The 25,218-nt window shown below is 43.7% G+C and overlaps 1 protein-coding gene across 2 annotated transcripts in view; it reads left to right on the top strand.

Annotated features, from left to right (window-relative positions):
* The first annotated feature begins 18,121 nt into the window (after window positions 1-18,121).
* The window catches only part of celsr3 (cadherin, EGF LAG seven-pass G-type receptor 3), a 120,136-nt gene continuing 113,039 nt past the window's right edge, over window positions 18,122-25,218 (top strand). For both annotated transcript variants that reach the window (XM_013271144.3, XM_019350003.2), the window contains exon 1: window positions 18,122-24,227. In XM_013271144.3, the coding sequence (XP_013126598.1) occupies window positions 18,584-24,227 (5,644 nt within the window). In that variant the 5' untranslated portion in view covers window positions 18,122-18,583. The remainder of the gene's footprint in view (window positions 24,228-25,218) is intronic.

The raw sequence follows: 25,218 nt of genomic DNA, 5'->3' as shown, positions 1-25,218 counted from the left end.
GATTTAGTTTAGAGGTTGATTAGCAGTTTGGTTGTCTGATGTGAGTGTCTCTCTCTATCTGTGAGTGCAGGAGGGATGTGAAGCAATGCTGGGTGAAATCTGGAGCGAGTAAAGCAGTAAGGAAATTATCCACCAATCCAAAAGGGGATATGTGTTAGACAGAGAGAGGATTTCCTGTGATCTGCAGTTTTAAATAAATTAAGAGAAAATCAGAACAGTCTTAAGAAAGCTTTTGAGGACTATTGTTCCGTAATTGAACAGTGAAATGCAGAAACCAAATGTATTTTGTGTGCTTTAAAGGGAGGAGATGGAAAATAAAATAAAATAAAATAACTAATGGTTATATATTGCTGTTATAGATTATAACACATATATATTATATTTCTAATACAGTTGTAACTATTCATTGTTAATTTTCAGCCAAAATATGTAATTTATTAAAGAAGCATTTCAGCTTTAGTTTTTGTAAATTCCTGACTTACGTTTAATAAAAGAGGTAATTACTAATGAATTACTGAATAGATAATCCTCTGAAGGTGTTTTATTTTCTGTTTTCAGAAAAAAAAACTGTTTGCACAGCGCGATTGCATTAATGTCATATGCAAATATAGATTCCTTGTAGAGAGCTCTTGCTCTGTCCATCATACAGCGCTGTCCCTGTAACCATGTGTAACTAATTGACAACCAATCTGGGTTCCTGAATGTCATGCTTGCTCAGTGGGATATGAGGCCTGCCACCTACTCACAGATTGGAACCAGTTTCATGGAAAAATGTCAGGTGCCTTCCAAAGACTCGCTTCCCCTGTTTCTTGTGGAATCATTGGACTTCAGCCTTGATCAACCAATGGTGAGAACAGAGAGAATACTGACACCACTTTAGTCAAGCTTAGAGTACTGATAGGAAAGTCGATTAAAAAACCCCCATTCATTTCAATAATTTTTAGTATGGAAGGTAACTTCAGTCTGCATTTGCAGGTAAGATGTGCAATTCCAAAAAAGTTAGGACACTTTGTTAAAAAAAACCCCAAAATGTTTGCAAATATCATAAACCCTCATTTTATTCATAATAGATCACAGAGAAAAAAACAAAACACATGTTAAAACTGAGTAATTTTACTATGTCATGAAAACTGTCATTTTGAATTAGCTGGCAGCAACATGTCTCAAAACAATCAGGTCAGGAGTGAAAAAAGTCTGGGAAAGGAGGTGATGCTAAAAAAACCCCCCAGGGGAACAGGGGAAACATTTTTACAACTAATTATTGGGTTAATTTCTGAGTCTCTGAGAAGTAAAGATGGGCAGCAAAAACCTGCATCTGGAAATTGTGGAAGAATTTCAGAATAATGTTTCTCAATGTAAAATCGCCAGCACCTTAAATCTCTCATCTACATCTAAAAGTCTGAGAATCAGGAGAAATCTCTTTGCACAAGGGACAAGGTGTGAAATCAATAGTGGATGCCCATGATGTTCAGGCCCTCGGGGAGCACTCCACTAAAAAAAACAGGCATGATTCAATCATGGAAATCAGTGCATGGGCTCAGGAACGCTCTCAGAAATCGCTGCCTGTGAACACAGTTTGCCATCACAGCCACAAATACAGGTTATTATGCAAACAAGAAGCAACGTGTGAACATAATCCAGAAACACAACCATCTTCTCTGAGCCAATGGAAATTGGAAATTCCTTTTTGGAAAACACGAACACTGCGTTCCTTTGCACGAAAGAGGAGAGGAACCATCCGGCCTGTTATCAGTGCTCAGCTCAACAGTTTGGAGGTATGGAGGTGAGGAACTTTACATCTGTAAAGGCACCACCAGTACTAAAGGGTATATATAGCAAGTTTGTAAAACATAAGGCCTGGGGGCCAGAATCGGCCTGGCAAAGGCTTCAGTGTGGCCAACTGGATGACTTTGGAAAATGTGAAGGACAACAGAAATTTGGGACTTTTTAATTGTATTTTCATAAGTTTTACAGGTTTTTGTGCTGATAAAGACCTCCTCAACAATGCTACACCAAAGTAATTAAGCTATAGATTTCTGTAATTTTACATACTTACTTCCTAAAATTTAAGCCCAAAGAGTTGTGGTAATAGATAACACTTTATTTTTTTTATAAAATAAAATATCTCATTGAATGTGTAGTTAAACTTCTGTACACAGGCAGAAAGGGTAGTTGTATTTGTCCAGGCCACATAAGCTCAAAATGGACCGTGTGTTTAAAAGATTTGATGCATTATGAAATTAAAGGAAAAATAAATATGACGTGAATCTGTTGGTTTTACATCTGGTGCTCATTATCTATCATTATTAAAACCTGTGCAAACAACAACAACAAAGAAAGTAAAGACCTGTATCAGTTAAAAAGGGGTTTAAAATTGAAATATTTAAAACAGTCTCAGTATGAATATTTATTGGATTTCAGCTTGAAAGAGAAAAAGTTAAAAGATCTCTGTTGCTCTGCTTTTTAGACAATAAAATGTCATCCACTGCCTGGAGGTCAAATTACTGCTGAATATTAAGCGAGGTGTGCCACTGCTGTATGTGATCCTGTTGAAAACATTTAATTACAAATGATTTCATTTGTTTTAAAGAGGCTTTATTATAACAATCGAACCCCCTCACCTTTGAGTAATCACACGAGTGAAGCCATTAAATGAAAATTTGATTTGGCTCGAACTGTTAAAAATCCATCTGTGTTTACAGGCTGTTTTGGACTAATTCCAGTTAACGCATTACACAAGCTGCCCATGCCCTCACTTGGCACTGAAATCTGTCTGATGACATAAGTTTGCATCATCTGACCTGTCTGAAAACGCTAATAACACTCCATATTTGAATATCAAACTGTGTAGATTTAATAACACGAAGCCTTACATGTCGCAGACTTCACAAGCTCTTCCAACCTGAGCGCAGAAACAGGGAAGAAGGTTCCCCAGATTTTGGTCAGCTCCCCAAACCTTTGGACTGCGCCTGAATGCTCAGCTGGAAATATGGCAGAAAGCAGCACACGTGGGTGTGAGAATGACTATGGTTGTTGTCTGTAATCTCTTTTTCTGCATGAAAAGCACTACACCTTGCCATCTGTCACGTGTGACCATGAACACTTTTTTCCTTTTAGAGAAATTATATAAAACTGTCACCAATTGTCCACTGTCACCAAATTTACATGAGAAATTATCCTTAAAAGCACAAATAAGAAAATAATTAAAAAATTCCTATTTTTTTATTTTTATAAAACTCTATACAGCCCCATTTTGCAGCTTACTACTTTCAAAAACTTCATTAATAAAAGTCATGTTTCTCACTTCATTATTATTATTATTATTTTAATGCAACAACACTTTTCGTTTATTGGAAAGTGAACCTACCACAGATAAATTTAGTACAGGGGACCAACAATAAAATAAAATAAATTAAGTAAGTTGGCAAATATCAGAATTTAATGGATTAAGTCCACTTCATGTATATTTTCTGTATTTCCTTTATGTTGTAAGGTAGACCCTACAATAAAACATATAGAGAAAAACCCAACAATCATATGACCCCCTATGAGCAAGCACTTTGGCGACAGTGGGAAGGAAAAACTCCCTTTTAACAGGAAGAAACCTCCAGCAGAACCAGGCTCAGGGAGGGGCGGGGCCATCTGCTGCGACCGGTTGGGGTGAGAGCATCAGCGTAACTTTGTGCTGAACATTGGGGGGGTCAAGATCTCTGTCTAAATAAATAAATAAATCTGGGTAAATTCCCAGATGATTAAACATGCAACTATTTTGCTGGTAATACCTGAAACATGTAAAGAAAATCAACAGCCTATTTATGCAAGATAATTCATAATTTTTTTTGGGAGGGGTTATATTGGTTGGGTCTGATTGCTGGGGGGGTCATAACCCCCCCTAACCCTCCTGGAAATTACGCCCCTGGGCGAGAGAAGGAAGACAGGATAAAGACATGCTGTGAACATGAGTGAGAAAGGTGACTGAAGAAGAAATACTCAGTGCATCATGGGAATCTCACAGCAGCCTACACCTATTGCAGCATAACTAAGGGAGAATTCAGGGTCACTTGATCCAGCCCTAAATATATGCTTTAGGAAAAAGAAAAGTTTTAAGCCTAATCTGAAAAGTAGAGATAGTGTCTGTCTCCCAAATCCAAACTGGAAGCTGGTTCCATAGAGGAGGGGCCTGAAAACTGAAGGCTCTGCCTCCTGTTCTACGAAGTGCTCTAATTGGGTGATATGGTACTATAAGGTCATTAAGATAAGATGGGGTCTGATTATTTAAGACCTTATATGAGAGGAGCAGGATTTTGAATTCAATTATACAGTCTACATATAAATACAATAACCTTGTATTCAGCCGTTAAAAGTCCATAAAAGCTGACAACTTCTGATCTCAACAACCAACCAGCTTCAAGTGTGTGAGTACATCTCAGTCAAACAAATGTAATTCACATTTTCTTTTTTCTACTATCATCAGAGCAAAATCTCTGCGTGGCCCGAGCTGAGTTATCGCCTTAGAGAACTGGCGCCTATAGGCACTGATGCTGTATTGAGCTTGTGGGGCAACGAGAAGATACGAAGCCTCAAAGTGATGCTAATGGATTCTGCCCTTGTTTCTGATTCCTCTTAGCTTCCCTGCTCTGAATCACAAATATAATTATTTGACCATGGCGCTATTTACATGGAGAAAAACACTGATTCTGTCTCTTTTCATCTGTGTAGGTTGTGTATGTGTACAAATGCTTCTGTATAATGAGCCCCAACACTATCCCAGCAATTTATTTATTTAAAAAGATGAATTTCTTTAATTTGCAACACGGTGATAAATAGTTAATGTGGCATTTTGTGTCGAGGGCACTTTACTATCCTAATGTAACTAATTATCCCTCTGTACGGCTTCAATTTGTATGATATACAAATATAAAGCCTGGCGTGCTTTATATTTTTGTTCTTTCTTTATGCATATTATGTTGTGACGCTGCGTTGACAGAAAGAGAGAGCTTTGGCTGCAGGGAGCAGTTGTGTGTTTGTGTTGTGAGCCAGTTAGAAAGTTTTTTGTGCTCTGGAAATGTAAAAGAGGCAAAGAATGAATAACAAGCCCAGATATTTATATCTGCACTGCATAATTTCAGCTGCATAAATGTCATCTCTCTCTCACTCTCTTCTCTCATTCTTAACCCCCCCCATCCAAATCTTCCTTCCTTCTCTGTCAACACGCCTTTTAAAAAAACCTGTATGTCATATCCCTTTTTCCCTCCTTCTTTCATTTGATTCACTCCCTGTTAAGTTACCTCTTTCCCATATTGATGTATCCATAACCCGCCCTCTTCTCACTCTCCCTCTCACCCATTCTCCTATTATTCCCTCTCTCTCTTTTTATTCTGTGATTTAGGTCACCGACTGACTAAAAGACTACACACAGCTGGCCTATAAACCCTCCTTTCCGTCCCCTCCCCTCCTCTCTGTCTCTCACACACGGGATGATGAATCACAATCTTCCTCTGACACTGACGGCGTCCTGAAACACATTTGTTTATCTGTTCAGCCGTGTGTTCTCAACCTCACACCCTCAATCTGCATTCATTTCTCCTGTCATTCCACTTACTTTTCTTCCCCTCTTCAATTTTTCATGTCTTTCTGTCCTCTCCTCTTATACTCCCTTAGATTGCTCCTTATCTCTCTTTTCATGAACAAAACTTTATGACCTGAATAGAAGTGTATAGAAATTCTGTGTGTGCTTGTTGTTCTTGTAGTGTTGTTTTTTTTTCCTCTAAAAGATCTCAGCTGGTGGTCTGGAGGTTTGATCTTTGGATGCCAGTGCTTTTTGAGTATTTATTTTTTTATTTACTCAGCGTCTTTTCAGCAGTTACATTGTTCATACATGCCCGTACATGCAGACTCTCCACCCTCATTTAAATCCAATAACTTGTTTGCCAGATACAACACACATACACACTCAGCCACACATTCGGTTGCAGACAAGGGCGCAGGCACAGGCGCACAAACACACACTTAATCACATAATCTCTACCAGAATAATTAATGACATCATTTTTGGTTGGAGCCACTACAATGGCGGCCAATTGGACGCCAGAGGTAATAAAGAAAGAGCGAGAGTGAGAGACAGAGGATGAAAATGGGAACAAAGGAAGCATGTCTGAAAATTAAAATTACAGAGAGAGGGTGAAGCGAGGAAAGGGCCAGGTAAGGCAGGAAGTGTGGTGTAAACCTATGACATCTGTAAAATGAATAAAAATTCATATATGAGAAAAAACTGAGAAAAAAATAGAGAAAAAACAGCACAGCACATAATCAGAAATAGAAAATTAACTTATGCAGTTGCAGTAGCTGCAATAAATTAATTCTGACAAGCAGAAAAGAAACATAAAACAATATTGCGACAACTAAGCCTGAACGTAATTTGTCATAGTCAAACGAATGACTTATATTAAAGTACTACTACTCACACATCCAGCAACTGAGCAGCTTTCTTTAGCCTCATCACCTGTTAGTACAAGTCTCATATTCAGTGTTTTTTTCTTCAGCAACAATAAAATATCTGGCTTTTTAGATATTCCTTACTGTTTTTTCATTACTTTGGTGCACCACACAGTCTGTCGCAGAGATATGCTGCCTGAGGAAAATCTACTACTTAAACTGTTTGATTAAAACTATTCTTTTCCCTCTAATACCCACCAAAAAATAAACACACTTACAGCTTCAAGTCATTTCAGTTTGTTTTATATCAGAATATACATCATATCATTAAAATAATAACAGCATACATGAGAAAAATCGACTTAATGTTAGCTAGCAGTTAGCTAGTGCCTGGAGTTAAATTAGCATGGAAGCTAATTTAAACATAAAGGATGTCTGAGCATCCAAAGTTGGAAAGGGGGAGATAACAAAGCAGAGCAATTACAGAAAAACTGGATTTTACAGGTAAATAATATAAACTTTTATTATTTCTTATATTTACGTTGTGTGCTGTAGGATGGCTTTATTAAATTAATATTAAACACTATTATTGCAGATTCATGTTAAGGTAAGTCCCAGTTCAGGTAATGCATCACTGAACAGACAGCGTGTGGAGGAGTGCCATATGCAGCGTACACCTCTGTAGAAGTCTAATAAGACTGTGAGTAATTTTTTTTTCAAAGGACAAAACTAATTTGTTATACAGGCAAGTAATTATGAATAGTTATGAAGAGTTACTTTTCCCTGAGCAGATAAGTACCTACACTGGGAACTAGTGGACAAAACATTAGTTTGACAAGGTTATGGAGCAGCTGAAAAAGATGACCGCTTTTTGCAATGACAGCCAGTTTTGCAGCCTAATTGCTTCTGGCTGAGAGGACACCTGATACTACATCCACACTGAGCTGAAGTGAAGCAACGTAAAGTGAGCTCATTTAAACTGAATGGGAAGAAGGCAGAGAATGAGAAAAGATGAACTGAGAACAGAGAGAAACGAGTAGCCAGCTGGTAAATCACAGTTATGGATCACAGGAGAAGCTCCACGGGAGGTTTTCACCTCTTTCCTTCCCATAATTCTTTCTTCTTTTCATCATGAGAGGCGCGTCCCCGAAGAGAGGCGAGGCTCATTATTCATGTGCGCGCGACTCTGCTTCTAATTCACACAATTGCAACACACACTGGGCAGCTGCTGCCATATGCCATGTAGAGTGTGTGTGTGTGTGTGTGTGTGTGTGTGTGTGTGTAGGATGTTAGAGGGGGGCTTTTCCAGCAAGTGGCTCTTCTGTCATTGACTGCCTGTCTGAATAGCAGGACGTGTTCACCTCTCTCTCACTCTCTCTGTCTCTCTCTCTCTCTCTCACACACACACACACACACACACACACACACACACACACACACACACAAACACACACACACACCCTGTGCCACCTCTGTCACCTCCACCCTGTGTTAAATATGCATCACTACTGCATCACTTCCAAACTGGACAGATGAGCAGCCGGCCAGTGGCCACCTGCTGGCCTCCTCAGGATCTCATTGGGTTTTTGAGGGGGGGTTGCTGGGAGGCGGAGGCAGGGTTATAAACAGCCTGTGGCCTGCCCCACCACATTCACAACCCCCCCTTCATACTCTCTCTGTGCAGTGGATCGACAGAAAAGCAAAAGGCCGAGGGCAGCAGGCAATCAGAGTGTATGCGAGCGGGGAAAAAGCAGTGAGGACACCAGACGACCTTAAGACTGTCCCTTTCTTTTTTTTGTTCCTGTCTGATGCTTATCTGTCTCTCTCTTTGTGCGTGTCTATGCATGACTGTGTGTGTGAGTGTGGGCGCATGTTTTTCTCTACTCGTGTTTCCTCTGTTTTTAGCTTTCTTTTTTTGTCATCTCTCTTGACCTCCGCGCTCACCTTTTCATCTTTCCTGTCTCTCTTTCTTTCTCTGTTTCAGTCACACACACACACACACACACACACACACACACACACACACACACACACACCCATATGCATGCACGCAGGCACACAAGAGCAGTAATTCTCCAATCTGTGCATCCCCTCCAATCCTCACACACATGCACAGTGCACGCACAGTTTCACTGGCTGTTCCCATGGAAACCCACACCGACAGAAAGAACGCTGGCCTCTGCCTGGAGGCTTGAGGCAGCGAGGAGACTTCCCATGAGGAGTCAGACGGTTATTGATCCATCACCACATGGAGACCAACCTACTTGCATCGCGCACACACACACACACACACATACACACACACACACACACACACTACTTTGGCCAGAAGAAGAGATCCACATAAACAGGCCTCAGTTTTAGCTTTACCAGAGTTTAAGAACAGTAAAAAGTCGCACTTTGGAAAAACATAACATCATGTCAGGAGTCGTCAATGATAAACAGTAACATCCCACCAGCTGTGTCTCTAAGCTGTTTAGAGATACAGTATTTTAAGTGTTGATTGTCACTTTTCCAGCCCATGTATGGGTGGAGGAAAAAAACAAAACTGCAAAGCTTTCATAAGGATCATTCCAACAAAATCTCCCAGAAAATGCCAGAAAATGTCACAGCTGAGTAATGAAGGAAAAGTCCCCGAGGTCATGTGAAAATTCCAGTTCATGAAATTTCTTGTTGTTGTACGTAACATACAGGAAATGCAGCACTGCTTCCCCCCCAAGCAGAGCGATTTCTGAAAGGCAAATGAACGCCTGCTCTCTGCCTCTTATGATTCAATTTGAATGCAGGGTCATAACACGTCTCTCATCGCACACTTGCGCTTTATTCAGCATAAAATAGTTTCTGTCAGCAGTCTTTTCTTTTGCAGAAGTTAACAAAACATCTGGCCATTTCAAACCCATCAAACAATCAGATGAAACTGCGTCAAAGACTCGTTACTTTCCTGTTTAGAGAATACTGTTAGATATTCTGTTCATGTGTGCATTAATGCAGCTATTAATGGGTTGCAGAGCAGACGGCAGCAGAGTTGATCTGCGGCAGCACCCAGCTGTTCCTGACCCACATTACCTCAACTAACCCGGGAATAAGATTTTCTCATTTGAATTAGGTCTGCTTAATTCTGACTCCATGACGAGTGGTAGGCTATTAAAGGCTGCACACTGACTCATGATATTAACAAGCCAGAGCCAGAGAGTTCTTTTTTTTTAGGGTGCTGCCAGTGTCACGCAGCAGGCAGCTTTCCATGGTCCTGAACGACTAGACCAAACAGCGCTGTAAAGCATGTGTCTGCAATGCACCCCTGTTTTCTGTTTGTTTTTTTGCTATTTGTGTGTGTCTATGTGTTGTTTCAGTGTCAGTGCCATCACTTTGAACTGACATGTAAAAAATTAGCCGTTGCAGAAGTGACAGCTTCAATATTTTTCTCCACTGACATACAAACCAAAAAATGAATGAAAAGTAAAGAATACATCCTTTTCAGACATAAATAGCTTGCACTTTTCACCCATAATGATACCCCCTGGTATAAAAAAAACCCTTGAACTGTACCTGTAAAAAAAGAAATCTAGGGAAAATGGAAAAGGAAAAAGGAAAAGAAAAATATTCATGTGTTGAGCAACACTTTGTCAGCCTCATCCTGTTCACTTTATAATGGCAGACTGGTCTGAAACAGGAGTCTGCCCCACTTATCTAGATGTATTTGGTCCATTTATATTAAAAATATAGCTTTTAAAGTTTTTTCTCAGACTTTCAGATAGTTGGATATCTTTATGTAATTGCATGACCTGAGTGAGTTTGTTGTCAGGTTGTACCTGTAATCATAATACATAATACATACATACATAATACATAATAATGCCGACAAGTTATGGTGTAATTTCCCACCATTTGACATGTAAATACAGTACTGTGCAAAATTTTAGGCAGGTGAGGAAAAAATGCTGTAAACAAAGAATGCTTTCAGAAATATAAATGATTGTTTATTGGCCTCAAATGTATTCTGCAGCAGGACAACGACCCCAAACACACAGTCAAGGTCATTAAGAACTATCTTCACCATAAGGAAGAACAAGAAGTACTGGAAGTGATGCTATGGCCCCCACAGAGCACTGATCTCAACATCATCGAGTGTATCTGGGATTAGATGAAGAGACAGAAGGATGTGAGGAAGCCTACATCCACAGAAGATCTGTGGTTAGTTCTCCGAGGTGTTTGGAACAACCAACCAGCCGAGTTCCTTCAAAAACTGTTTGCAAGTGTACCAAAAACAATTGATGCTGTTTTGAAGGCAGAGGGTGGTCACACCAAATATTGATTTGTTTTAGATTTCTCTTTTGGTCATTCACTGCATTTTGTTGATTGAAAAAAATAAACGACTAACACTTCCGATTTTTGTTTACAGCATTTTTTTCCTCACCTGCCTAAAACATTTGCACAGTACTGAATCTAAAATTTAAGGTGCAGTTTGTGGTACCTGAAATGATCATTTCTAATAAAATGTCAAACTTAGGAGCAGTTAGAAAAATGAAACAATAACTGATAGTTTTACAGGAGGAGTTTTTAAGTCATGGAGCTTTTTAATTAAATTATGAAGAGCTTTGAGTAGTATTATTAGTAGTATGGTTTTCTCCTTAAGTATGTGTAATTTTATCCTTACACACCACTCTGCAGCATGAGTTATTATTAACCTCTTCTTTCCCTCACCCCCATCTGCTCACGGCAGAGCCTGAGCCTGGTTCTGCAGGAGGTTTCTTCCTGTTAAAAGGGAGTTTTTCCTTCCCACTTTCTCCAAGCACTCAAAGACAATCATTTGATGGTTGGGGTTTCTCTGTATTATTGTAGGGTCTTTCCGTACATTATAAAGCACCTTGAGGCAACTGTTGTTGTGATTTCAAGCTATATAAATAAAATTTATATATTGAATTGATTTGAAAATTACACCCTTATGGTAAATGCTGTGAAGTTACACCATAAATCACAGGCTCTTATGAAGTGGTACCATTGTTGACAATGATACACTCAAAATTAACATTTTTTATTAAATCTCCATTATGTGGACTTCACCCCCTTCTGTTCCTCTCCTCCATCTCACTCTTTCCTCTCTTTCCCATTCTATTTTTTTAACCTTAAGCTACCATTTCATGTCTCAGATCAAGCACTTGTTGCAGCTGTATTTCTTGTAGTGGTTACACTTTCTTGAATATCAATATCCACGTTCATGTTTAAAAATGTTAGCTTAGCTATTTCACAGATAATAGCCAGTGTGGGCAGAAGGAAACCTCCGGGGGAAAAAGAAAAAAAAAATCCCACTGAAAATTTTCAAGATTTATGCGTTACAGCAGCTTATCATTCTGCTCCTTTCTCGACCCTTCCACCCTCCTGCCATCGCCCTCTCTCTCCCTCTCTCTGATGTCAGTGTCCCACTGGGTCCTGTAGTAACTGTCTGTCAGTCATTTTCGTTTAGTGTTTATAGCCAGTACCTCCTCTCTGATCCATTATAAATAGCTGTAAGTGGCACAGCACTCCCTCCACACTGTCACTCAGCGCTCCGCCAATTAGACTTCACCTAATTAATCTGTCCAGTTGCTCAGAATAAGAATAAAGGTACACAAAACAGTTGCACATGCAAGAATTTGAATGGTAAACCTATTAGGCTGTCATTAGAGAAATAAAAAGGAATTATCAAATAAAATGTAAACATGCTTTTTAAAATTTTGTGTTTATTTAATGAGGCATGCTGAATCATTTGTGTTTGCTTAATTAGAGCAACAGAGAAGCAGGAATCGGCCGCCGCTGATTTACGTCAGATTTTTATTTGATTTGACAGCCAGAGCTATTTATAATGCAGGAGTGTTCAAGGGTGGATTGGGGATTCTTTAAGGTCTTAATATTTGTGATGTAAAAAGACTGAATATTACTGAGGGCTGAACACACGGAGAGTTATCGCTAGAAGTTGTGGAATGTGTGTTTTTGTACTTCCAGTGTGTTGCTCAGGTTTAATGAGGGTTTGTCAGGTCACTCGCTCTTCATTAGTCTCTGAGCAATAAACAGTTAATTAGCCAATACCATACCAAGGCTGTGAGTGTCATAGGTCTTCTATAGGATCTCTGCAAGTTACATAAATTATACATGCATGGCAACATACAGTAAATAACTGAAACTCATTCAGGCTACACGTGGGATTTCTCAGAGATAAAACAGAGTAAAAACATGACATTTAGAATAAGCCTGTTTAGTTGCTGGCTGAATCTCCAGGTTATCAACTTTCCAGGTAACTTAGCTATGACAGCTCTGTGTTGCAGATGGATTGAGTAACACCATTTCACCTGAACTGACAGTAGAAATGACTGTCTTACACCTTTAAGAGAAAATATCATTTATTTAAAGGAAAAAAAATATCAAAACTAAATTTTTCATGCGTGCTCTGGCTGAAGTATGGTGTTAACTTTCTCAACATCAACAACTGGTGGCAACATTAATGACGGTTAACTTTCATTAGTGGAAGTGTCAAGGACCTGGGTCTGGGGACCCAGGGTTCATGAGCAGGCTATGGACTTGTTTATTTTGGATGGTCATGTGTGTGTATTGTGCTGCTGTCCCTTTGTTCTGGTGTGTGTGTGTGTGTGTGTGTGTGTGTGTGTGTGCGGGCCACCAGAACTGTCTCGCTGCTGCTGTCGAACCCGCAGCAGGCTGCCCGAGGGGCAATGCCGCCAGACCCGTGGCAGGCCACCAGAACTGTCTCACTCGCTGCTGCCGGACCCGGGGCAGGCCACCTGAGGTGATTTGTTATTGTCGCCGCCCACCGGGTCAACCACCTGATCTGTTTTGTTACCACTGCTGGAAGCGCGGTCAGGCATCTGAAATGTTGAACTGAGATTCTTTTCATTAGCTTGAGAAAATTGGTTTCTGGCCCTCTGTCCTGGACCCCCCACCATCCGCCCTGGGTTGTTGAACTTTTTTTTGGATTAGGTGGTGTTTTCAGGGCATCAGGAGCCGGCCCTCGGGAGGGGGGGGGTCTGGGGACCCAGGGTCACTCTGCTTGGGGGGAAGCAGTGCTGCATTTCCTGTATGTTACGTACAACAACAAGAAATTTCATGAACTGGAATTTTCACATGACCTCGGGGACTTTTCCTTCATTACTCAGCTGTGACATTATCTGGCATTTCCTGGGAGATTTTGTTGGAATGATCATTATAATCATTATGTTAGTGTTTATCAGTGATGACTCCTGACATGATGTTTTGTTTTTCCCAAAGTGCGACTTTTTACTGTTCTTAAACTCTGGTAAAGCTTAAACTGAGGCCTGTTTAAGTGGCCAAAGTAGCAGTGTGTGTGTGTGTGTGTGTGTGTGTGTGTGTGTGTGGGCGTGTGTCCGTCCATCCGTCCTGGTTTTCCTGGGACACCAGGCCTGGAGAGTTGTTCCTGCTATGGGGACCTGTCGCACCTGGAGGCATAATCGCACACCTGCAGCTGATCAAGCCTCGTCAGGGAAGCTACTTAGCAGTGTGGCTGAGCTCCCATCAACGCTGGATCATGGCGTGAGACTTCGCGTCAGTTTCCCAGCTAGTCGTTCAGTGAGTGTGAGCTTGTGTAAAGTGTTCTAATGTCTGCCTCTGAGATTTCCCAGGAGGAGTGCGGAAACAAGAGGGCAGCGAGCATGGGGTGCATGGACACTAGGAAGCGAGGACACGGAGCATAGACGCTAGGAAGAAGACACGGCACAGGAATCTGGGGTGCATGGGAATTTATTGTTGTGTGATTATTTGCTACATTGTAAATAAACGCAGTGTCTGAATCAAAGAGTCGTGCATTTGGATCCTCTTTCCCCACATCCCCACGGTTTGCCAATGCATACCGTGACAGGAAGTGAATAATGTTTCCATCCTTGCTTTCCATTTTTGAAAATAGATTTTTATTGTCTCAGAATATTTTGGAGTCGAAGAGTGTGGTTGTCCCCTCCTATATATATTAGGATTGTGTGCTTGGTTGATGGTGTACTCTTCAGCGCAATTGAGATCTTTGTTGTTTAATGAGCAAATAATTTTATTTTGGTAGTCAGCCGGGGTCTGTTTACATCTCAGCAAGTTTCTAAACCAACAGGCTGTTCAAGTTTTCACATTCTGCTGTTATTAGTCGGTATAATTGACTGTCTATCCTCCAGAATAGGACCCAGAATTATTTCATGCCAGAAAATTTCCCTCGGTGGATTCGCTGCTGTCTGGATTTTATGTGCCCTGATAAACCGGAGGCTATTAATACCTCAAAGACTTTCAAGGGCAAATCGGGATTAAATGGTTATAATGTGAAGGGAATTTTTATTTACGTGAAATATGCATTTTAAATGGAACCTCCCATGGTATTGGTATAGAGAGTATAAGATGAGCTGTACATGCACACTTTGATATTAGCCTATCAAAGAGCTCTGTTACTTTGTAGTGTGTGCTCTAAAAGTGGTTACGTATTAATATCTCAAGCGCAAACTCTCATGCTGTCAAAAATTTGAATGCCTCAGATTGCTTCATCCTGAAAACAAAGATCCCTAATTACCAGCGATCTTGTGGTCTTGCCCAGTTTTAGGACAATAAAATTTCAATTTAGGAATTTAGTGTTAAACGGTTAATGTTTTCTTTGAAATCTGCAGACTTCTTCTTTTGTCAGCTGCAGACACAGGAAATATAACGCAGCTTTTGCATAACTGAGCTGCATTCTCACACTGAAAGAGGATAACAATGAGATTTAATTACTGGTAATTGTGCTGCAGTGACTGAAATTAAAACTGTAACAGCCTTAGTGTGGTAATTTCCTAGCGAGGAATGCTGTAACAATCTGCTATTTCAGTTTCTGTAGTTTTGGCGACAGTGCAGCAAAAAAAAAAGGACCTTGGTTTAATTGGAGGCTCAGTCTCCCATGTCGGCAACCACCTGCCCTGATTAAGTGCGCCATGGGCCACTTTGACCTCTGACCTCCTACTGACGGGTAGCAAAGAGAAGCTTCCGCGGTGTTTCTGAAAAAGCTATCATTACATCTAAACTGTCATTGCTGAATGGGTAAACTGCATAATACCTGTCACACTGTTTCTCACGCTGCGTAGTCACAACTTGTCTAGACATCCTCATGCTCCCCCGACACGTACCCCTTCCAAATCCTGTTAACACCGCCAGCCTGCGCCACAATAACCTACATTCCTCAGTAATCACACTCACTGACAGTGGCGTGCGAGGATGTTGGAAGCACGACAGAAAAAAAATGGCAGCAAATCCCAGGGACAGAGCGCGAGGGTGGAGGCAGGCTGCTGACACCCAGACAGGGAGGGAGAGGACTTTTCTTTTCTTTTTTTTTATTGTTTAGTGCATCCAAATCTTTTCTGGAAAATGAGGATCTGCATTTCGGAGTACCATATTGCTGTGGCGGTGCTCCAAGCTTCTATCAGCTTTGAGGACAAAAGGAAAGAAAGAAAAAGAGAGGCAAGGCTCCAGGCTGACTGAGCCACACACAGACGGATAAACCCACAGTCACTGCAGGAACGTTATCTGTGACATTTGTATTTGATTTACACAGCTGCGGTTACATCTCAGCTTAAAGAGGAAAGACAGCTCATTACGATATTTGACCAGTGTGTTTGGGTGTGTCTGTTATAACTGAGGGGTAATCACGTTACGTCATGCCCACTTTGAATTTAACTTCCTGTATTACGTATTCTAACTGAATAATAACAGTAAGTCAGAACAATTACAAAACAATGTTGCATGCACATAGATGGTTGACACAGCTGTTTCACTAGTATCACAAAATAATTCATATCTCTATATTACTTTTGGTTAATCATTTTTAACACCCGTTTCTCCAGTTGCCTTATAAAAGTCCAATATATTAAATGCTGTCTAGTTAAATAAGAACAAAAATCAAAAAGGAGCTTCAGTTATGCCTGAGCTTCATGTAAGGGTGGATTCTCATTTTATTTTGCATGCTAAGACCAGGGCTCCTCGAACTTTTTAGGGCAGGGATTCCTTTGCAAAATAAAATAAATCCAGTTTCCACTCTCACTGCCCAAAACGCCAATTAAAACAGAATGAACTGACTTGCAAATCTTATAAACTTGCATTTTATTCACAGTATTCTATGTTTAACATGGAGAAAATTATCATGTTAAGAAAAACATTGGCTCATATTGATTTTGATGGCAGTAACATATCTCAAAAAAAGTTGGAGTAGGGCCATTTATTGCTGTGTACTATCCCCTCTTTTTTTAAACAACACGGAGTAAACATCTGGGAGGTGAGAAGACCAGCTGCTGGACAGTTGGAAAGAATTGAATTGATGTTGTATCACACAGGTGACTTAATATGGTATTTGGTAAGCATTCCCCATCTGCACATGTGCAATTTTATTTAATATTGCAGGATATTTTTCAACTGGTGGAAAAATTATTTTCATACCATGTTGAGAACCACTGAGTCAGACAAGACTACACGACTAAAACCTCAAGGGAATGAGAAATGAAAGAATTGCTCCGGTTTGGGGATTTCCCCTCATCTTTCTATCACCTTCTATCAAATGTAATAGAAATCAGTGTAACATACAGACTCAGACACGCAAGGAAGGCAAGGATGTGTGAATGCGCATGCATCCACAGATGCAGGCAGAACCATAGGGCTCAGATTTTGGATGCCTTTTTTTTTCTTTTCTGGGCGCTGATGCCAGAACAGACTGACACGCCTTGTGCATCTCCTCCCATCAACAGGAATAAATCACATTCAGCTTCATCCGTGTCATTAGAAAAACTGCACCACCCAGCCGGCATTACAAATTGGTACTGAATGGGAAGATGGTGAGTAGATAGGGGAAATTTGTAGCCAGCATATTTGCATAATTTTTTTCTCAATAAGTATCAGGAAATGGATCTGCCCATTTAACCATGCGCGAATTAGTGTTAAATTAGGAATGGTGTCGGATTGCGCGCATGTGTCTTTAACACTGATACCATCACAATAATCCTAGAGTAAAACGTGGGGGTGACACCTCAGGGACTCCCCCCTCTTTCTCTCTCTCTCTCAGTGTGTGTATCTGTGAATTACTCGTGGATGCAAGAGAGAGATGACGTCACTTTTCCTTGAGCTAACCTAAGCTTACATCACCGCACTGGAATATAAGATGCTGCTTGACAGGGTGAGACAAAAGCACATGAAAACTGAGAAGAAAAAAACGGAGGAATTGATGTATTTCCAGGAAATGAAACATCCTGAATATATCAATAAAGCAAAAATGATTTATTACAGAAGGACTAGACTGAACACAGTCTTTCCCCTTGAAGTAAAGTTTCTAAAAATTACTTTTTGTCCTATAATCCATCCAAAACTACTCGTGTAAATTTTTCTTTTTTATCATGAAAAATGAAATAAAGTCAAAGTCTTATTTCTAGGACTTCGTTGCTGAAGTCCTAGAAGGTGAAGGGTGACAGACCTGGGAGGAAATGTGTTAGGACGACAGTACGGCAGATGATACGGCTATGACGGCGTGATTGTGTAAGATAAGGGGTTTTTTTGGCTCATATTCCAGTTGTGGACATGGCGACCGCCGCGGGTGCTGTGTAACAGCCCTGCGCACCGGAGCCAACCATTATGAGAGAGAGAGAGGCTGTAGAGATGCAAGCAATAGGGGGAGGGGTGGAAAAGGAGAGAGGAGGAGAGCGTGATTGTGTGAGTGTGTGTGGATGGATGGATAGTAGCTTGCCACAGCCACTGCTAGAGGAGCGCGCACACACATACATGCAGACTCACACACACACACACACACTGAAGGCTAGTGTGTGAGCCAGCCAGCCAGTCAGTCGGTGTGAGTGTGTGAGCCATGTTGGATGTGAATGAACGGGAGGAGAGATGCTGCTGCCGCGCCGCTCCTAACGCTCAGACCTCCAGCTCCACGGACCACAGCGGGTAGATGCCAACTCTCCAGGCCGACAGAGAGACGGGGGAGCCTGGGGGAAGGTGTCGGGCGGTGCTGGCGGTCCTGGAACTGGCCACATAGCCGGAACGAGGGACAGAGAGAAGTAACGGGGGAGAAGGGAAGGCACACTCGTGAGAGAGAAAGAGAGAATAGGCAGAGGTGGAAGAGGGAGAAAGGAGGGGAGACACAGAGAAAGGAGAAGACTAAATGGCTGCACCGCTACCGGGCTTTACCCCGCTCCTGCTCTCATCTCTGGCACTCCACCTGCTTCTCCTCGGCCCTTTGTTCGCCTTCACCCCGGGGACGGTGAATACAGGAGGAGTTTCCAACAGATGGACCCCGGGCCTCTGCTATCGAGACGCCGGTAAAGTGAGCCAGCAGCAACAGCAACACCAGTGCGAGGAGGCAAGGGAGTCGCCGAGGGGCAGCTGGAATCTACGCCCAAGCAGGTGGACCGTGGAGCGGATACAGAGAGAGGGATGCTCGGGAGTGCAGCGCGCGGGAGAGACGCTGAGAGAATATCTGCGGGATGGAGCGAAGGGGAGGCGGAAAGAAGGACCGAAAGGAGTCGGGACGTTTTGGAAGACTGCAGACGGCCCTCCGGCTCCATCGTCACCTACTCTCCAACTCCACCCCGGTTTTAGGAGCAGGTTGAACTCCGATGGCGTCGGTGGAGGAGAGAGAGTGGAAAGAGGAAGGCTGGGCAGAAAGGGCGTTGTTTCACCTCCCACTTCACCTGTTTCCACCCCCTCGCCGGTTCAAAACGGTAAAAAACGGGCAGTACAAAGGACTAGAGCGTGCGCGCAACGGTGGCCGGCGTCGCGACCACACCTCGCCAAACGTGGTGCCGCCGGAGCCTTTGTGCACGCCTCTGGCCTGAACGGGGCACCCGGAAGTGGAGGGAGGAGAGGGGGAGAAGTGTGGGAGAGGGCTCCTGAGGTGAAGAGACTGCTTGCTGCATGGTGCTCCCCGACACACTGGCCGTGCCCCGACAAACCACCTCTCTCCGTGGCCAGCACTCCCTCACCTGGCCTCTTCCCAGCCGGTTTCTTTCACTGCATTCATCCTCTTTCTGGATACATTTCACCCCACGCTGATGCTTCAAACCACACATTAAAATTCAAGCCTACTTTTACCAACAATTCAGACTGTGTCCGGGCATCTCAATTGGATTGCGTGTGTAATTTTCACAACATTCAGCAACAGCCAGTTTACAGGAACGGCAACAAGGCGAAGCGCTGGGATGGCTCAGTCAGCGTGAACAGGAGGGCTGGTAATTGTTCTCATTTGGGCTGGCATAATGTTATCGATCCCAACAGGAGCAGGGAGAGGGGTGACGATAGCGGTTTGACGGGGTGCATTAGAGAGAATGGAGGAGGGCCGAGAGGTGGGGGAGATGAGGGGAGGGAAGCGTACAGGTGTAGCGCGCTGGAGGAGATTAGCAATCTAGGTTGTTGGTTACCTCCTCTCTGTGAAGCAAGGTCTAAGCGTACCAGAGTTATTCATGAAATGAAGGAAAGAGAGGTAAATGATTGGAGAGGGGGAGGGATGAGCCACGGCAGCAAACACATTCATTTATCTAATTATCCGGATAATGGTTTGGCTTTTCTGATACTGAAGCTCTCGTGTAGTACTGATAGTGAGCTTCAGCGGGGGTATTCAGCACCAGGAACCGAGGGGCAGAGCAGTAAAACCCGGAGAGAGAGCAGGGCGGACAGGGTGGGTCCCAGTGGTGGCTCTGGTTGTTTAGACAGAGAAGAAATGGGGGATGGATATTTAGCTGAATTTACGACACCCGAGGGAGGCATAGCTCCGAGGAAGCGCCTCATCCAATTTGCCCTCAGCAGCATTATTTCAGAGACGCCCTGCCGGCAGTCCCCATCCAACAAAACCACCGTCCCCAAAAACGCGTCAAAATACTCTGAATACTCTGGCTCTGAAGTTACTCAAACAGCGCCCACTCAAACAGAAACAGACGAGAGCTGGGAAAGTGGGAGACGAGTCACAGCGCTCAGTCTGTCTGCTGGAAAAGTGAGAGCAACTTCAGAAACACAGTCTGCCGGTGACTCAGGCTTTTCCTCGCCTGCTAAGTTTCCCGCTACATCTCCCAGTCACTCTGAAGCAGCAGTGCAGCCTGCAGCAGAGTACCTGTCGCTCGTCTCGGAGGTTAACCTGACCACATGGTCTGCGCATTCGCTACACTCCCCCCGTTTAGAGGAGCTTTCAGCACGACGGACAGCTCCTCCAGACGCTGGGCGCGTGTTTTTGTGGAGCAAGTTCAACACTAATAATAATAATAATAATAATAATAATACTAGTAATGATAATAATAATAATAATAATAATAATAATAATAATAATAATAATAACGAGGAAGAGGAGAGAGGCGGCGGGGGAAATAGATATGAGTCTGAAATAGAAAATTCGCTGTGGCGTGGTCAAACGCAGTGGGAAAGCGCGCAGAGAGAGATGGCTCACCCAGGATGCGCTGGTAGCATTTCCACTGACTGCTCAGCTACCGCGCGCGAGGACGGCGCAGATATGCAATTAAAACCCGGTAAGCAAGTGCCACTAGAGCCCGAAGGTGTCAGACAGGCAACGGGGCGGCAGATGGAAGCTGAAGGAGAAAGGCAGAGGGAGGAAGAGGGCTTTGAGGGGTCCGCTGTTGCTGCTGCCTCTGTTTGGGGAGGAAAATTACAGGTGGGGGAGGGCCAGAGAGAGGCGCGGCTGATGGGAGGGAGAGAAACAGGGGCAGAGGAGGAGGAGTGGGAGAGGGGAAGGAGAATAACAAAGGCAAGCCAGGCAGAGGGAGAGAAGGGTCAGGACAGGGGCAGTAGCACCACCATCACACAGCCAGATAGCAAAATAGGGAAGAAAGAAAGCCAGGGGGATGAAAGCCACCAGGGAGGAGGCAGAGGGGAGGTGGAGGGGGAGGAAAAGAAAAAGCACAGTTCAAGGGGAGAGAGGAGCCTGGAACGACTGATAATCGTAGCAGATGATGATACCTCACAGGGAGAGACTGAGAGGAAGATTTTCATGCCATGGTCTCGCTCGAAACGTGCAGCCAATAGGCATCCCCATTTCTCCCAGTACACCTACCAAGTACATGTGGCTGAAAACCAGCCGCCTGGCACCTCAGTGATCATCATGTCTGCCTCAGATCCAGATGGAGGAGATGCAGGCAGGCTGAGCTACACAATGGCCCCGCTGATGAACAGTCGATCGTCCGACTACTTCCACATCCACCCAGACACCGGCCTCATCACCTCCACTCAGATTCTTGACCGAGAGCACATGGACCTACATTACTTCCGGGTCACAGCGACTGATCATGGCTCCCCTCGCCTCTCTGGCACCACAATGGTGTCCATCACTGTTTCAGACCGGAATGATCACTCTCCTATATTTGAGCAATCAGAGTACAGGGAGACGATTAGGGAGAATGTGGAGGAAGGCTATCCCATACTACAGCTGAGAGCGACTGATTCAGACTCCCCTTCCAATGCCAATATTCGTTACCGGTTTGTTGGTGACTCAGCTACAATGGCACGGGCGGCCTTTGAGATTGACCCTCGCTCTGGCCTCATTACAACCCGTGGGTCAGTTGACAGGGAAACGAATGAACACTACACCCTGCAGGTGGAGGCCAGCGACCAGGGGAAGGATCCGGGGCCACGCTCTGCTACCGTTAAAGTTTTCATCACCGTGCTGGATGAAAATGACAATGTGCCACAGTTCAGTGAGAAACGCTACGTGGTGGCAGTGAAGGAGAATGTCAGGCCTCATTCTGAAATTCTCCGTGTCAGTGCCACAGACCGTGACAAGGACAGTAATGCTGTTGTTCACTACAACATCATCAGTGGCAACAGCCGTGGGCAGTTTTCCATTGACAGCGTCACTGGTGAGATCCAGGTGGTGGCACCACTAGACTATGAGGCTGAACGAGAGTACACGCTCCGCGTTCGCGCACAGGACAACGGGCGGCCACCCCTTTCTAACAACACTGGGATTGTCAGCGTCCAAGTGACAGACGTCAACGACAACCCGCCCATCTTTGTCTCCACACCATTTCAGGCATCCGTGCTTGAGAGCGCCCCGATTGGTAGTTCAATCCTCCACATCCAGGCCATTGATACAGATTCCGGTGACAATGCTCGTCTGGAGTACAGGCTAACTGGCACAAGCTCCGACACGCCATTTGTTATCAATGCAGCAACAGGTTGGGTCACCGTCAAGTCCATTCTTGACAGAGAATCTGTGGAGCACTACTTTTTTGGCGTGGAAGCCAGGGATTATGGCATGCCCCCTCTTTCCGCTACAGCCAGTGTGACTATAACAGTGATGGATGTTAATGACAACCGCCCTGAGTTCCTCCAAAAGGAGTACTACGTCAGACTGAACGAGGACGCAGCGGTTGGCACCAGCGTAGTGACTGTCACAGCTGTGGATCGTGACGTCAACAGTGCCGTGACCTACCAGATAACAGGAGGAAACACCAGAAACCGCTTTGCTATCAGCACGGCAGGAGGGGGTGGGCTTCTCTCCCTAGCTCTCCCACTAGACTACAAACAGGAGCGGCGCTACGTTCTCACTGTCACTGCCTCAGACAGAACCCTCCATGACACCTGTCAGGTGCACATCAACATCACAGACGCCAACACACACCGCCCTGTTTTCCAAAGCGCCCATTACTCTGTTAGTGTGAACGAGGACCAGCCACCTGGAAGCACCATAGTTGTGATCAGTGCCACAGACGACGATGTTGGCGAGAACGCTCGAATCACGTACTTCCTCGAGGACAATATCCCGCAATTTCGCATCGACCCAGCAACAGGAGCCATAACGCTCCAGGCAGAGCTTGACTATGAAGACCAGATGACCTACACGTTGGCTATAACAGCCAAAGACAACGGCATACCGCAGAAATCAGACACAACATACGTTGAGGTGAATGTTAATGATGTCAATGACAATGCACCTCAGTTCCTCAGTCCCAGGTATCAGGGAACAGTGAGTGAAGATGCCCCTTCCTACACCAGTATTCTCCAAATCTCAGCCACCGATCGGGATGCACACGCCAACGGTCGTGTTCAGTACACCTTCCAAAACGGTGAGGATGGGGGTGGAGACTTTACCATTGAACCGAAATCCGGGATCGTCCGAAATAGCAGACGTTTGGATCGCGAGAACGTACCATTCTATGAGCTCACTGCTTACGCTGTTGATCGCGGTGTACCCTCTCAACAAACTCCCGTCCACATCCAGGTGACAGTCCTCGATGTGAATGACAATGCCCCTGTTTTCCCCGCTGATGACTTTGAGGTTTTAGTAAAAGAAAACAGTGCTGTGGGTTCTGTGGTGGCACAGATAACAGCCACCGACCCTGATGAGGGTGCCAATGCTCAGATCATGTACCAAATTGTAGAGGGCAACATCCCGGAGATCTTCCAGATGGACATCTTTTCAGGAGAGCTCACGTCACTCATTGATCTTGACTATGAGACGCGCAACGAGTATGTCATCGTGGTCCAGGCCACGTCAGCACCTTTAGTCAGCCGTGCTACTGTCCGAATTCGATTGGTGGACCAGAACGACAACAGGCCAACTCTACAAGACTTTCAAATCATTTTCAACAACTTTGTGTCCAATCGGTCCAACAGTTTCCCCACCGGGGTAATAGGGAGGGTACCTGCCCACGATCCTGACGTGTCAGACAGACTGTACTACACCATCGACAGGGGGAATGAGCTTCACCTGCTGCTCCTGAATCACACCAGCGGAGAGATCCGACTGAGCCGAAAACTGGATAACAACAGGCCGCTGGTGGCTCCCATGCTGATCTCCGTCACGGGTAAGAGACCATGAAGGGAAAAAAGTGAGAGAAGGGAGGGAGGGTGCATGTGTGTGAGTGTGTGTTTGCAGTCAGTTTGGGTTGCTCTGCAGCTTTATTCAGTGTAAAAAATATTGTGATGATAAGGAGTCCAACGCCACAGGTTTGTAAGTGAGTGAGAAAGTGGGATGATAAGGCTGCATGTCACTTGGCTGAGCTCTTTGCATTGCTTCTACCTTTTCCTTTTGTGTCTTTCTTTTGTCCTTATCAAAGATACATTTTTTAAAAAGTATTTTTAAGTGGGCTGTCGGAAACCCATCCCATGTGCACGTATGCCGTGCTGACTCAATGATTCACTGGAGACAAAGCCAAAAAAGAGTAGTATAGACAGATAAAAGAGAAATATTGATAGAAATCGAGCTGTTATTCAGGTTACATTTACCTGAAAGAATGCGAGATAAGCGACTGATGTTGGCCTAACACATTTTCAAAGTGTAGTGAGAAAGACATGTTTTCTGTGTAATGGGGACTTTCTGTGGAAATGAAAACACAACCGAGCAGTGAAAACATTCAAAGGATGGGCTGCTGAGGATAATTTTTAATGTGCTGTCATATCTAATTTTTGTATCAGTCACCATGGTTGCCATTTTTCCAGACTGTTGCGAGCATTTGGCATAAAACTGGTGTTTTATTTTAGTCATTTTTCTTGGTGGAATGGGAGCTGCCTGTAGTTATAAGGAGAGATCAATATCATGGCACTGCAAACACGGTTTGATTGACAGGATCCAGGCTAAGTGCAGTCCAAGTTGCCATAGCAATTTTGCACAATTAAAAATCTATCGAGCCAGGAATCGAGAGCGTGCATGACTCTGACAGGAAGAGTCAGATATCCCTGATATCCCATTAAATTGTCTTACTGCTTCGCAAATGTGCTGTCTCTCCTGATGAAATATGCCACAGGATCGGCCTCCGTCAGCTTCTCAACTTAACTTGTTCATCACGCAGAGATGCA

This window comes from Oreochromis niloticus, linkage group LG20 (genome assembly GCF_001858045.2).
Source record: "Oreochromis niloticus isolate F11D_XX linkage group LG20, O_niloticus_UMD_NMBU, whole genome shotgun sequence".
Lineage (NCBI taxonomy): Eukaryota > Metazoa > Chordata > Actinopteri > Cichliformes > Cichlidae > Oreochromis > Oreochromis niloticus.
Note: the sequence above shows the minus strand (reverse complement) of the source record. Positions and strands in the feature narration are given on the sequence as shown.